At 46.0% G+C, this 15409-nt stretch overlaps 2 protein-coding genes across 4 annotated transcripts in view; both read left to right on the top strand.

The window, feature by feature from the left end:
* Positions 1-3672, top strand: part of SVEP1 (sushi, von Willebrand factor type A, EGF and pentraxin domain containing 1) — a 179428-nt gene extending 175756 nt beyond the window's left edge. For all 3 annotated transcript variants that reach the window (XM_075931436.1, XM_075931435.1, XM_075931434.1), the window contains one exon: positions 610-3672. In XM_075931436.1, the coding sequence (XP_075787551.1) occupies positions 610-640 (31 nt within the window). In that variant the 3' untranslated portion in view covers positions 641-3672. The remainder of the gene's footprint in view (positions 1-609) is intronic.
* Positions 3673-9342: 5670 nt separating this feature from the next.
* The window catches only part of LOC112545100 (thioredoxin-like), a 46189-nt gene continuing 40122 nt past the window's right edge, over positions 9343-15409 (top strand). Inside the window, exon 1 of the mRNA XM_025182499.2 lies at positions 9343-9536. Coding sequence (XP_025038284.1) covers positions 9507-9536 — 30 coding nt within the window. The 5' untranslated portion in view covers positions 9343-9506. The remainder of the gene's footprint in view (positions 9537-15409) is intronic.

The following is a 15409-nucleotide window of genomic DNA, read 5'->3' as shown; positions in this document are numbered from 1 at the left end:
CAAGTGCAGCTGGGCTGATGGCAATGACGCCACGAGACGCACCAGCATGCCCAGGGGTAGCTCTGGCTCCATGTGGCCAAGTTCTGTGGTGTCCGAAGTGCGGGCACTCCAAGCCAGGACTGCTTTGCTGTCCCTCATCGAGGTAGACAAGCAAGCGGGGAACCCTGAGAACTGTCTGTCCGGGGTGGGGGTAGGGTCCCTTTAAGCACAGAGCTCAGTTAGCCTCAGGCAACAGCCCCACACACTAAGTCCTATCCTGATGCCCTGCTGTCACTGGTTCCAGCCAGCCTTAACTTCGGTTCAGGGTCCACTCAGTGTAGCAAAACGCTATTTCGAAATAGTTTTTGTGTGTAGATGCGTTATTTCGAATTAACTTAATGCAAATTAACTATTTTGAATTAAGATAATTCGAAATAGCGCTGTAGTGTAGACATACCCTAACATCCTTAATTATTTGCAATATAGTACTCACTGTCAAACTCTGATATGCTCCCTCAGTCTACCTGGCTGTAGACACTTCTGCTTTCATTTTGATGTGTCTCTCCCAGTCGATTCATTCGTTATATTACAGAACACTAATAATGTCATTTTGTGTGTTTGCTAATGCAGGAAAAGGAAGGCTGGACTCTATCCCTTTTAAGAACCAAGGATCTGTTTTATACTAAGGAAATATTTCTTTGGCATAGCCACTGGGGCTTGAAACCTAATGCATTGTAAATCAAATTCAGTGCTTTTTTCCCCTTATGATTGTTTTTGTTTTGTATTTTATTTTGTGATATATTTTTCAATACTTTTCCATTTTTTAAAGAAACCGTCTGTATTTTTCATATGCAAAACTATAACAAATATATGCTGCTACACACAAACAAATGTACAAATTCTGCTGTCCATTGAGGAAATAGCTTCTATACATTTTGGTCCTTGCCATTCTTTGAATATGAATAGTTAACTAAAATACACTTTACTGCTAACCAAGAGTAAACAGGATGTTGCAATTCTGGGTAATATTTTCCAAAGCCATTCTGTAATGCAGCAGTTAGTAGACAATAGTCTAGATAGGCTAAACTGAGCTGTGGAACATTCCATGGTACTTTGAACCTGATCTCACATAACAGCAGGTCAAATTGCTCCTAATTTTCATAAAGCCAATCTCAGCGTGCTGGCTCTCTGATACAATAGAGTTATACCAATGTCATGTTAGTGAAAGAGGAGAATCAAGCCCTATAATTTTTGCCAAAAAGTATTAATTTTCTTTGAAAATGGTTTAATGTGAAGGTGTTTGTGTTATATTTACCTTAGATTTACTGGTGAAACAGTCAAAAGTGTAGACTAGGTGGGAGAATGTGTGTTGCTCAGAATGAAACAGACCAACAAAGCTCCAAGGGGCATATCCATGGAAACAGGTGAAATTGACAGGTGATATTTGTGGTGTGCAGAACCATCAGTGAGCCAGAAAAATACTCTCTCTTACACACACCATCCACACCAAGTAAGAACTACAAAGTGCACAATCCACACGGGAGTGAGTTATTCCAAGCCATACATAAAATCTGTCACACACGCTCTCAGACACGCTATTGCTGAACCATCTTAAGAAATTACTATCTTAAGAAACATGCACATGAGTGTCCTTGTTAGAGATGCCCCTCGGTATTATACACTACTGGTCCAAATCTCTGATACTTACCTATTGCTAAGTAAAAGGAAGGGGGTGAAAGGAATTCTTAGGGGATGGAGTGTGTGCGGTATCAGCATTAGAGAGTAAAGTCTGATATGAAAGGAGTTTCTGAACACAAATTTGGCTTAAGACCCTTACCTGACATGACTTCCTACAAGCACTCTGCTCACCATGTTCAGAATGCTCATGTAATAATGCAAAATTAGTATCAGCATTAGGAAAGAAGAGGAAGTTATCTTGTGCAACTTTACATACTCTTACGCCACTTGTGTGCACTCCAATTCCACTCCCATTTCTTTTAGATTTAGGTTTCCCTTATGAATGTGTCAGTGAAATGTAGTAAAAAACAAAGAGAAGTTAATAATTATGTATGTGCAACTGCTATGGCTACCAGTGAAAGGAAAACTTACTATGATTGTGGTGCTAGATAGAGACAGAGAAAAATGACAATTGGATCCTGCAATGATAGCAGCTGCCAATTTTTTTAAAAAATGGTAGATTGGTGAAAAAAGGAGAGAATTTTGTAAAATGGTTTCCTATCTCAGTTCTAATGCAAATTAAATTCCATTCTTCAACCTGCAACCACAGCAATCAATTGATGAAGATTTCCATTAAGATTGTAGCATCCTCTAATTGAACAGAAGCAATTGGAAAAATAAAGGAACTTATCAAGCTGAAATAGTACCAGGGAGCTATACTGCAGCACCCAACTCCACTACAATGGGTTTCCTTTACAATTTTGATGTAATCACTACTACAGAATATGATAAAATTGTGATAAACTATAGTCCGCTCCAAAGTCAAATAGCTGCAAGCATGTGTGTGTTAAATGAATTCTGCCTTTGGGGACGGTCTCTGAAGTGACTCACCACCATTTATCACTACACATTTCCTTTGCCTTTCTCTTTGCTATCACTGCAGCTCTTAGTTTTCAGTTTATATTTTGTTTAAAATTTCCTTGGAATTTAGCAGAGTTTATTACAAAAATTTAAAAACTGACAAAAGTCAGTGCACAAAATTAGCTTCACAATTGTGTGGGTAAATATGGAGAGATGGGAGAATAGAAAAAAACAATAGAGACGAGTAAAAGTAAAAATGGTTTAATCCTGTGGTCAATTTCATGAACTTTACATTAATAATATGTACACATCTGCACATCAGTGTATCTTCTGCTACATTACTTTATTTTGACAGGGAGCCTAATAGTTACATTTAGACACACTTATTGTTAACACAAACACATCTACCTAATGTATTGAGTTTGCTTAACACAATCAGTATTTTCATGGACTTGAGAGTTCAAGCTTTCTGTGAAAATCAGTAAAACCCAAGAATTTTTGATTTTTAAGACCCAAGAATTTTTCAGTAAAAAATCAGGTAAAACTGAAAACAAAAGGCCTTAGCTGTCCCACACAGAGTGTTACTGGGGGCCTTCTGTTCCACATGACCTGTTTTGCAGTACACTGCCCAGAAACTACAGACAATGGAGTGAGTGGGAGGAAACTGAGCAATCTTTTTATATACATCTATATATATTGTTCTTGTCTCTTTACAAAAACCAAACTGTATCTTTTCTACTGTGTTTGTAAAGTGTGTGCACTTTCCTTGTGGTGCCTGGATTCTGTTTTGCCCTGATACTGTCTTTGGAGTAGAACAGTGTTGTATATGGAGGCACTTTGTGCTGATAGGAGATTGCTTATGAGGATCAGCACAGCCACATGGCCTGCTTCTGGCACTGAAAGTTCATATGTTAAACAGGACTCACAGACCAGTCCAGAAGAACCAAGTCCTTTGCAGAGCTGCTGGCAGGGCACAAAGGCTATTGTAGTTAATGGTATTTCACTATTTACAATAAGGTACTCTGAGGAGCAATCTTTTTGCAAATACTGTATTGTCGTGTATGTCACTGCCTGTGGTGTGTGTTAAATGACTTCTGTGTGATGCACTTTACACTGTAAATAAAGTTGCACCCTGTTTAGTACCTGTAAATATAACTTTGCATTCTTAATTCCTAACAACAGCTTCTTGTATCTGCCAGCTCTGCATGACGATGTATGAGTTTGGATTGATAAGAGAAGTGGATCTCCACTCAAGTGCAATGATTAAATCACTAATAATCATCCTGAAAGACTAATCCAGAATGTCCAAACTTTTTTTTTTAATGAAGGCGTAATTAGCAATGTTTTTTTAAAAATCCTCTCTTCTAGTTGGAGATGTATTAAATGTGCATGGGCCAAACTCAGGACTGGTGTAAACAAATAAAATTGTCATCAAAGTCAACATCTGCTCTTTGCTACCTATGGGTGAGCTGGATTTCTCCCAAAGTGCTAAGCCAGGCTTTCTACATTATGCACTGAGAAGGAGTTTCTCAGGGGAATTTAAGGCAATTTTGAAAAGTATCCAGTTTACTGAAAGGGAACTGGAAGGCAGACTCCCTTAAACTCTCTTGAAAATCCCAGGATATTGTGGAAGATATGCTATAATAGAATGTTGCTACTATTCCATAGAAGGAAAGCATAGAACAAGTTAGCAAACCACCCCCACTAGTTGCAGGTCACATGAGAAATTGAACTGAATTTGCTGAAAGTCAAGTCTGATTATGGATACTTTTGGTTTATTTGGTGGCATTGGTTATCTGTTTTCATGCAGTTGCAGCCAGTGGTTCTTCCCACTTGTCCCTGGAGTCTACTGGGGGGGGGGATGGAGAGGTTTTTGCCTCAAACTCCACCCAGCAATAGGGCCATATGACCCAATTTTTGCCCAGTGGCATTAAATACCGATGCAAACTCTTTTCCCACTCATTTCTTACATTTTATGCTGCCTTTTAGACCAGTCCTGCTTGTAGGTTTTAACAGCAAGCGTTGCCATAAATTTCCTGGCTATGTCTACACTGGCAGCTTCTTGTGCAAGAACTCTTTTGTGGAAGAGTTCTTGTGCAAAAACTCTTCCACAAGAGAGCGTTTACACTGCCATGTGCTTTTGTTCAAGAGATGTGCTTTTGCGCAAGAGAATCCATGGCAGTGTAGACGCTCTCTTGCGCAAGAAAACTCTGATGGCCATTTTAGCTATAGGGCTTTCTTGTGCAAGAAATTCATGTTGCCTGTCTACACTGGCCTCTTCTGGAAGAGCTCTTGCGCAAGAGGGCTTATTCCTCGTGGGGAGAGGAATAACTCTTCCAGAAGAAGCCCTGTTTTCCAACACTGTACTGTAAAGTTACTTCTGGAAGCATGCTCGTGCAGTGTAGACAACCAGCAAGCTTTTGCGGAAGAACAGCTGTTCTTGTGCAAGAAGTTGCCAGTGTAGACATAGGTGTATAGTTGCTTTTGCAACAACTTTTTGTTTTCTTGTTAACCTAAAGAAGGCAGTGTTGTCTTACTGGGTGATTGGGGCAAGTCCCTTCATCTCTTTGCAACCCCTCTGGAAAACCAGAAACCAGGGTGATGTGAAAACTGTCTTTTGCGAAGCGGTTTGAGCTCTGGAGAGGATAGAGAGTCAATGAGTGACTCATCATAACTAAATGGAAGAGTTGGCCTCTCTACAAATCCCTTAAGGGAGCATGAAGCATCCAGAGAGAGACCATTTCCACACTGCAGGACAATGTAGCACTTTAAAGACTAACAAGATGGTTTATTAGATGATGAGCTTTCGTGGGCCAGACCCACTTCCTCAGATCAAATAGTGGAAGAAAGTAGTCACAACCATATATACCAAAGGATACAATTTAAAAAAATGAACAAATATGAAAAGGACAAATCACATTGCAGAACAGAAGGGGGATGCGGGGGGGTGGGAAGGGGGAGGAAGGAAGGTAAGTGTCTGTGAATTGCTGATATTAACCTTTAATATCAGCAATTCACAGACACTTACCTTCCTTCCTCCCCCTTCCCACCCCCCCGCATCCCCCTTCTGTTCTGCAATGTGATTTGTCCTTTTCATATTTGTTCATTTTTTTAAATTGTATCCTTTGGTATATATGGTTGTGACTACTTTCTTCCACTATTTGATCTGAGGAAGTGGGTCTGACCCACGAAAGCTCATCATCTAATAAACCATCTTGTTAGTCTTTAAAGTGCTACATTGTCCTGCATTTTGCTTCAACTACCCCAGACTAACACGGCTACATTTCTATCACATTTCCACACTGAAAGGGAAAGGTCACAATTTCACATACTCGACTCAGTCCTCCATGATGATTAACCCTTCCCTTTGGACTGGTCCTTCCCTGGACTATACCTGACAGTAAAACCACTCAATAACATTTATAAAGGAAGAGAAACAAATAACTTATTTTTTAAATCAGCCTCCCTGCAGTTATTTATTTTTCTTGCATGCACCCATCCACCCAATACTGCTGTTCCCATCTGGCTAGTCATCTTTCCTGTGCTATTGGAGCCATCTGCACTGACCGGCAGACCTACCCCACCTACATTCACCCTTCAAAAGCAATCCCATTTGCCTAGGGAGCACAGGATGGAGGGTCCACGTCCCACCCACCCTGGAAGCAGCAGGACAGCCAACACAGGGTGCCTTAGGGATGGAGCTGGCGCCCACATTTGGAAAGCAGGATAAGGACTTGGTATGGAGTTGGGACAGGGCATCAGCCTCTGGAGCACAGGATCATGGGCTTGATCCCACTCAGGCAGCAGCTGGGCAGCCAACACAGGCTGCCCAAGGATGGACCTGGCCCTGGCATTAGGAAGGCAAGCTAAGGGACCATGGGCTGGGCTCTTAAGTGGCCTAAGGTGGTGGGTTTTAATCCCACTCCCCAGGAGTAGCCAGACAGCTGCCCCAGGGATGGAGCAGTGGGGTTAAGGCAGGCTTACTCCTGCCTGGCCCTGCACCGCTCCTGAAAGCAGCAGCTGGCATGTACAGCAGTGGATCCATGTGCTGCCCTTCATCTACAGGCAGTGACCCCACAGCTTCTACTGGCCACGGTTCCCCATTATTGATCAATGGAAGCTGCAGCATGTGGAGACCCCCTGGCTCTGCCCCTCTCAGGGGCTGCAGGGACAAGCCAGCCACTTCCAGAAGCTCAATTTCCACAGGGATAATTACTCCAGACATGACAAGTTCGGCGTTTTAGAACTCACTACTCAAAGAATTACATTTAGACATAATGGAGAAATGCAAGTTATGAAATGCACAGACCAGTCAAAAACCAAAACTAACCCACTTTGCAAGCAGTAAAAGTAGTAACAACCCCCCATGTACTTGTTGGGTCAGGAGAGGAGAGGGAAGGACAGAGTGTGTTTGTGAGAGTGACAGACACACACACAGTGTGTGAGAGAATTTGCATTGCCAAACTCTCTCCATCCCCTTCTCTCTGTGTGGAGACAGGGAACAGGAGTGGGGAGAGGAGGGGACACCCTGACATCAGCCCCCCCCCCCCTTTCTCCCTCCCACACCCTGCACAGCAAGCAGGAGGCTTCCTATGGGCAGCTACAAGGCAGAGGGCAGGAGCAGCATGACAGTGGGGGGAGGGGAAACTGAAGTGCCAGCACTTGATAGCTTCCTGGCCAAACCAGTCAGATCACCTGTCAGAGGTTCCAAGATCTACAGGACAATCCTGATCTACTGGTTAGTGACCTGACCACTGGTCTAGGTTCTCACTCTGCTGCCGTCCATGTGTTTTCTGAGCACCTGACCTGTTCATTAACGTGAACACAAAAATCAGACAACCTAACTGTTTCTTCAAACTGCAGTTCCTGTTGGCTCCTTTCTGCTGAATGGCTCCATAATCAAGGATTCCCATTGTCCACACTGCAGGTTCCCTGGGAGCATCACACACTTGGGGTTCTGCTGGCTACAAGCTGCACAGGAGTGGTTTATATAACACCAATCCTGAGCTGGACCAATACATACTGTGGGCTGGATTCTCAGTGGGTGTAAATCTGCACAGCTCCAGTGACTTAGTGGAGCTCCACTAATTCCCCCTACCTGAGAATCCTATTACATAGAGACAGTCCTGCTGAGGGAGGCAGTTTCTCTGCCCACAGTAAGGCAGGGAGCTGTAATGTTTGGCAATGAAAACGAGTCCACATGCGTGTCAAATCTGAGGTGAGTGTCAGTTCCAACGGTAATCGGTGCTATGGTCATTTCTGTGCTGTTGTAGGAGAAGCTGGAATGTTCTGTGCAAAGGACTCAACAACTTTTTGCTCTTGCTACCTCTCCAGATGCCAGTGCCATGATACCAAAGCTGTGCTAGTGTAAGGAGGCCATCTTGTCTCCCTGGAGCATTCTTGGTGAGTGTGCGCAGTGTCAGTCCCATGCCTGACTGAATAAGTCGTGAAAAGGCCTCCGGGCCTACCGTTTGGGTGCAGTATAGGGATGTTAAATTGTAATTAAACAACTAATTGAGCAGTCAATGGAATTGCCATCAATTAGTCAATGCGGGGGGAGGGGGGCACTCGCTACCCCTATTGCAGCTCTGCAGTTTGAATGTAGGAGGAGCTGGGAGCACAGCTCCTATTACATTAAATTGCAAAGCCACCACGGGGTTAGCACCTGGGGGCAGTGTGGTGCCCTGGGAGCTAACCCCCACTGTACCTCTGCCTTTAAATGTAGGGTAAGCAGGGTCTGAAGCACTGCTTTCAATGCAGCCCGCTGAAGGGGGAGAGCAGCCCTGGGGGTGGTTATGCTCACTCAGTTGTATAGCCCTGCAAGATAATTAACTGTTGAAATGTAAATACAGCTCATGCTGGAATGGGGAAGGAGCCCGGGGTCCAGTTCAGCCAGTACTATAGGCCCAATGGATGGTCAGTTGTTGGAATGGAATGTGGTGTATTGTAACTAATTTGGCTGTAGTGGGGTCACAAACCATGTTAGCTCTAAATGTAGGAATTGTAAAATATGACACCAGTGCTTGCAGGAGATACACTGCCATTGTAAAGAGTCTCAGATGGACAAGCCTCCCCCTTCCAGATTCAAGTGGACTGAGTTGGGGGAAAGGGGCTTGAGCCAGCCAGCTGCATGCCCGCCAGGTGTGAGCTGTAAGATTGGTTCAACCTGTCTCCTTCCCCCCGTTCTAAGGATAGATCTAAAACTGACTCCATAAGGAGTCTCTTTGTTATTCTAGTGGAAGCTGGAATCTTTTGGCTGGCCTAGGTGGTGGCTAAGAGCTGGAATCACTAAGGGTACGTCTACACTACATGCCTCTGTCGGCAGAGGCATGTAGATTTGTTTATTCAGCAAAGGTAAATGAAGCCGCGATTTAAATGATCGCGGCTTCATTTACATTTACATGGCTGCCGCGCTTAGTCGACAAACAGCTGATCAGCTGTTTGTCGGCTCACCGCTAGTCTGGACGTTCCCCCGTCGACATCAAAGCCCTTTGTCGGCAGCCCCGGTAAACCTCATTCCACGAGGAATAACGGGGCTGCCGACAAAGGGCTTTGATGTCGACAGGGGGAATGTCCAGACTAGCGGCGAGCCGACAAACAGCTGATCAGCTGTTTGTCGTCTCAGCGCGGCAGCCATGTAAATGTAAATGAAGCCGCGATCATTTAAATCGCGGCTTCATTTACCTTTGCCTACAACCCTAATCTACGTGCCTCTGCCCGCAGAGGCATGTAGTGTAGACACAGCCTAAGAGCTGAAGTCAGTAGTTTGGCCTGGAGCCAGACCCATTGCGACCAGTGGCAGTGAGTGGTGAGGGGTCGGTAGGAGAAGTGGCAGGTGGCTAGTAGGAGCAACAGCAGGCAGCCAGCGGGGCGGCTGGCAGAAGCAAGCGGACCACAGGACCAGCACAAAGGAGGCATGGCCTCAGGCTCAATGAATGGAATCATCAAGGTGATGTGTCTGGGTCTGCACTGACTGGACAGAGCTGTAAATGCGGTGTTTGAAGTTGGAGAACGTTTGGGTAGGTGAGTGGGACACTTACATTGCTGGACTTGTGAGCCTGAGAGGCAAAGGACATTGCTCAATCTGCTTGAGCTGGGATGGTTACTCATGGGGGTTATGAACTCTGGTTGTGGTATTTTCCCAAGTTAATGCCGTGTGACTTCTCTCCCTCTTTTATTAGACGTTTCTTTTCTATGCTCAGACTCCGTGCTGGCGAGCGGGGAAGCATTGCCTCTCAGAGGCACACAGGGGTGTGTAAATTTCCCAGGGTACTGGGTGGGGGCTGAGCTGGTTCTGTGTGAGATGGATGAAAAGGGACCCCTAGATATTGAACCTGGCCCTGGCTGCTGCCGGCGCTACCTGGCAGAAGGGTTACAGTAGTAAGAGCCACCCAGCTCTTCTGACATTTAAAAGGCAGCGCTGTAGCACTGCTGCGCCTCTGCCTCCCCTTCCCCACTCCCCACACACTGCAGAGACAGTGCTGGGGGGAACTTGCTTTTAAGCCATCTCTTCCCAGCACTAGCTCCTGCTCCTCACCCCCTGCTGTCTCTGATAAAGAGGCAGCAAGGGTGGGGGGGAATATGAGTAGTCGACTCGACTCCCAGTAAGCCCAGGAGTATCAGGTAGCCAACTATTTGGCTACTTTTTTACATCCCCGGTGCAATAGTCATGGGAATGCTCCTGGCAGAGCTGCCCCTGTTGTGCCAGAGAGAGGAGGGGCCAAGAGGCCTTTCATCTCTGAGCCAGAAAAGGAACAATGTGTGGATCTGCTGCACCCTTCCCCTGAAGAAGAAAACCCCTCAGAACAGGTGAAGCGGAGGAAGACCTGACACTAAAGCAGCCAGGTCGACTTGTCCCTACAGGAAGGGAGCCATGCTGGAGTTGACATGGGAAGGACGTGCACTCAGCCCGTGCTGTGGGGAATGGCTGGAGGTGTTCTTGCTGCAGAGGGCAGCATCAGAGGATCTCCTTCGGAGGCCTGCAGGGAAATGTGCTCTCCAGTAGCAGCTGCTGAATCTGTAAAGCCAGGCCAGGGCCTCACAACCAGGATCTAACGAGGGCACTATGATGTTTTAAACAGTACCAACCAACAGCCACCCTCAATGGTTTCAAAAATTAACCTGATCATAGATTCTAAAGATAATGGACTCTTCCAGCAATTCTATTACATTATATGATGACCGGTCTGTAGTAGGGGTACATCGTAGGCACTGCTACCAATGTTCTCTGTAAGCAGAGCGCTTGGGCCGCCATCCGGGAGAGATTCAAATGCCAGCCAGCTGATTAGAAGAGCGCCCACAGCAGCAAGTGTTTCTGCATGTGGTGCACATCTACACATGCCTCAGTGCACATAAAATTTATTCTTGCACATGGATGTAAAAAATTAGAGGGAACATTGACTGCTACAACTGACATGTTATGACACAAGGGGAAAGTAATACCAAAATGAACAAACCCCAGAACATAAAAGCAATATTTCAAAATTTTGAAACAAACGTATTCCAAAACCACAGTTTATTGGATATTCCATTCCATGAGAACAGCTGGAAGTCTCTGTTTTTTCATTCTGGATCCAAACAAGAACCGATTATGAATTGTCAACATTTCCTGCAAAATGGAAAACCCGAGTTGTGACCGGCTTCTTTGGCATCACCCGGGGCAGTGTCCTCTTTTTAAAGGCAGTTCTTGTGCAGAGGATGAGAAGTAGCCACAGCCTCCCTTCACCTGCAATCATGTGGAAGTCAGTCACTGGGATTTATGGACAGTTTGGGATACAAGTAAAAGGGGACGTTGAAGTTGATGTATAATGTATTTTCAGTTTATTAGTGCTGGTCCCAAGCTTCAGTTCTGATCCAAAGCTGGATCAGAAAGTTCTCACAGTTTAAAAAGTGAGCAGCCTTAGGGCATATCTATACTGGGGAGTTATTTTGAAATATTAAGGTAAACATCCACACTACCAAGCCCTTATTTCAAAATAATAAGTCCTGCTTGTGCAGAGGAATAGCTTATTTTGAAACATTTATTTTGGGAGTTATTGTTTTGAAATAATTTATTTCAAAATAATTTTCCAGTATAGACATAGCCAGAGGGTATGTCTACATTACAAAGTTAATTTGAACTACCAGCCGTTAGTTTGAATTAACTTTAATAGCAGCTACACATGCAAACCGCTAGTTCGAATTTAATTCCAACTAGCGGAGCGCTTAATTCGAACTAGGTAAACCTCATTCTACGAGGAGTAATGCCTAGTTCGAATTAAGTAGTTCGAATTAAGGGCTGTGTAGCCACTTAATTCGAACTAGTTGGAGGCTAGCCATTTCTAGCTTGCCCTGGTGGCCACTCTGGGCCTAGCCAGGGAAACTTTTCTGCCCCCCTCCTGGCCCCAGAGCCCTTAAAGGGGCATGGTCTGGCTACAGTGCCCATGCCAGTTGCAAGCCTGCCAGCACCCAGCCAGCAGACCCTGCACTTGCCACGGCATGAGCCAGCCACCCACTGCCACCCAGCCCTCCACCTCTTCCCAGGACAAGGCTGGTGGCTCCCAGGAGCCTGCCTGGTGCTGCAAGAGGCGGGCGCCCACCTGGTCTAGTGCGGAGATCGTGGAACTCATTGAGGTTTGGGGGGAGGCCTCCAACGTCCACAACCTCCGCACTAGGCACAGGAATGCAGCCATCTAGGGCAGGATAACTGCCAGCCTGGCCATCAAAGGCCACATGCGAACCCAGGAGCAGGTTTGCATGAAAATCAAGTTGGTCCACTGAGACCCCCCGACCCTGAGCCCTGAGCTTAGAACATAAGAACATAAGAATGGCCATACTGGGTCAGACCAAAGGTCCATCTAGCCCAGTAGCCTGTCTGCCGACTGCGGCCAACACCAGGTACCCCGGAGGGGATGGACCGAAGACAGTGACCAAGCAATTTGTCTTGTGCCTTCCATCTCCAGCCTTCCACAAACAGAGGCCAGGGACACCATTCCTACCCCCTGGCTAATAGCACTCCATGGACCCAACCTCCATGAATTTATCTAACTTCTCTTTAAACTCTGTTATAGTTCTAGCCTTCACAGCCTCCTGTGGCAAGGAGTTCCACAGGTTGACTATGTGCTGTGTAAAGAAGAAGTTTATTTTATTAGTTTTAAACCTGCTGCCCATTCATTTCATTTGGTGTCCTCTAGTCCTTCTATTATGGGAACTAACGAAGAACTTTTCTTTATGCACCCTCTCCACACCACTCATGATTTTACAGACCTCTATCATATCCCCCCTTTTCTAAGCTGAAAACTCCCAATCTCTTTAGCCTCTCTCCATACGGGACCTGTTCCAAACCCCTGATCATTTTAGTTGCCCTTTTCTGAACCCTTTCCAAGGCCAAAATATCTTTCCTGGGGTGAGGAGACCACATCTGTACACCGTACTGAAGATATGGCTACCATAGTTTGATACTTCCCCTCCTCCTTCTTTCCCTGGCTTCCCCCTTCCAGCTCCCTTCTCCCAGGTTTGTAATGAGTCCACCCCATTACACCCTCTGTGTACAAACCCATAGACAACTGCTTCCAGTAACATGAGCCCCTGTAGCACAAAGCCACTAACCAGCTGCACCAAGCCAAGTCCCCACCTCTACACTGGTGCAGTGCTGGTTCAGCCCCAGGTGAGGCCACATGCACAGCCAGCTGACTGGGCCCCGGGTGCAAGGTCCAGGGTGCAAAGGCCGACCTTCTTCCCTTGCCCCAAGCGATCTTCTATTCTCGATGGGTAGGGTCGGTCTAACCACAGGCTGATGGGTCCTAACCGGAAGCATATGATGTGCCCAGTCAGGCGGAGGTCAGTGGGAAGACAGCTAGATGCCCTTTGGGGGCTCAGCGGATCATTACCCAGGAACTCAGGCACCAGGAAGCAGCTTGTGGAGGAGGTGCCCCTTCAGTTCATCCTGGATGGGCTGGTGCCCTTTGGCTTTGGGGGACATGCTGTGGGACCAGGACCAATGAGCTGCACTAACTGTGTAAGCCTGAATGTGACCTTGCCCCAAAATCCCCCTATTGGCATCAACAGGCTTAGTCCTGATCTATAAACTGACTTACGCAAGCTCACGTCGGGGCCCAAATTTGTATTCATTGGAAGGCAACTGCCAGTTGAATGGCAGTTGATCAACAGCCAGTTGATCAACAGCCAGTTGAATGGCACGGTGCATGCTGTGCAGCTGGAGGTCGCCTCCCAGCTGTCCCATGGGACTGTACTATCCTGGGGTGTGTCTAGACTACATCCCTTTTCTCGAAAAAGGAATGTAAATTAGACACTTCGAAATAGCAAATGAAGCCGGGATTTAAATTTCCCGCACTTCATTTGCATAATAGTGGCTGCGGTTTTTTTCCACATGGGGCTTTTCGATAGAAAAACAGCAGTTTAGACGGGGGATCTTTTGAAAATAAAACCTTTTTTCGAAAGATCCTGTAAGCCTCATTTTTCATCTGACAACTCTGTCAACAGGCGCGTTGGCGACCTTCAACAGATGACTGACAATGTGATCTGCAGTAACTGCAGGCCAGCTTTGTGCATGTGGACATTGAGTCACACCTCGTCCACAAATTAAGGATGTATTTGGGAGGAGAGAATTGCAAACGCCTACCTCGTCCCCCCACAGCCTTTCAAGTTTTGCCTTCTGAGGGCATTTTTTGTCTGGCTGATTGTCTGTTAATGGAATGACTCACAGTGTCATGCATATGCTTATTTTGAGCTGACCCTGTCATGAAATTGTGACCACTTTTGGCTGGAGTTCGAAGGACTGTTCACCAGCCAGTCTTTGTTGGCGTCAGGAGGTGAGCTCTATCAGCATAGGAGGATGCATCTAGGCTCTTTTATTTTTTTCGTTGTAATGGATTTACTGTAAGACTAAGGCCATGTCTATACTATCAAGTTTTGTCTGCAAAACTTATGTCAACACCCAAAAGTCGACAAAACAAAAATCACCAGAGGGTGTTCACATTTGCTTCCTCTGTCAACAGATCATGTCCACACTGGGGGTGCCATCATTGACAGTGTGAGCAATGCACTGTAGGTAAATATCCCACTATGCAGTGTTGTGGGAAGGCAGAGCTGATCCCTGCACATCTTGGGATTCCCTCTGAGTTCTCTGACATTATCCTCAGCTCCTGGGAGTAGCATGCTGAGTAGTAGTGTGAGCTCTCCATGTTTTGAAAGGGGAGGGGGGGGGGGGTGAATGCCTGCAGGGCATCAGAGATCACAAAACACTAAGCAGAGCCATCAGGGCAGGGATTGTGGGATACTGGCAGAAGCCACTTCTGTGGACAAAACAAAGAGCAGAGTCTATGCTGGCTCTTTGTTGACAAAAAAGGGAGGGGGAAAAGAAAAAAGTCTCTTGCAGGAATGGAAGTTTTTTGTTGCCAAAACTGGGCATTTCCCCCCACAATAGTCACACTGCAGCAGGGTGTGCAAGCTCACTGTTTTGTCGCCAAAAGGCAAACTGTTGATAGAACTTCGTAGTGTAGACAGACTTGGAAAAGCCGTGTGTTAATTTGAAAGCCTGGGCTATTATGGTTTGTACTAGCCTCTGAAGAGAAAGCAAAGTGGAGCGGCTGGCCTGGTGAGGCTGATTTGCTGGGGAACTGTGCAGCCTGGAAAAATGCCAGCCAGGAGGGAAAGAGAATCATAGAATACTAGGACTGGAAGGGACCTTGAGAGATGCGGTTCTCCTCCAAGAGAGGGCCCAGATGCAGAGGTGGGAGTTTAGAGGAGGTGCCCATCCTAGCTCAGCGAGGGGAATACAGATGCCATTGCTCTGAACTGTGAAAAATAGGGTTCTTTCCTTCCTGTCCAATTACAGGGCACTTTGTTTAGGTTATCTATGCCCTGGTGATGTTATGGTTGTGCAAGTACTAAT

This window comes from Pelodiscus sinensis, chromosome 6 (assembly GCF_049634645.1).
Source record: "Pelodiscus sinensis isolate JC-2024 chromosome 6, ASM4963464v1, whole genome shotgun sequence".
NCBI classification, from domain to species: domain Eukaryota; kingdom Metazoa; phylum Chordata; order Testudines; family Trionychidae; genus Pelodiscus; species Pelodiscus sinensis.
This window is presented reverse-complemented; position numbering and strand designations above follow the sequence as displayed.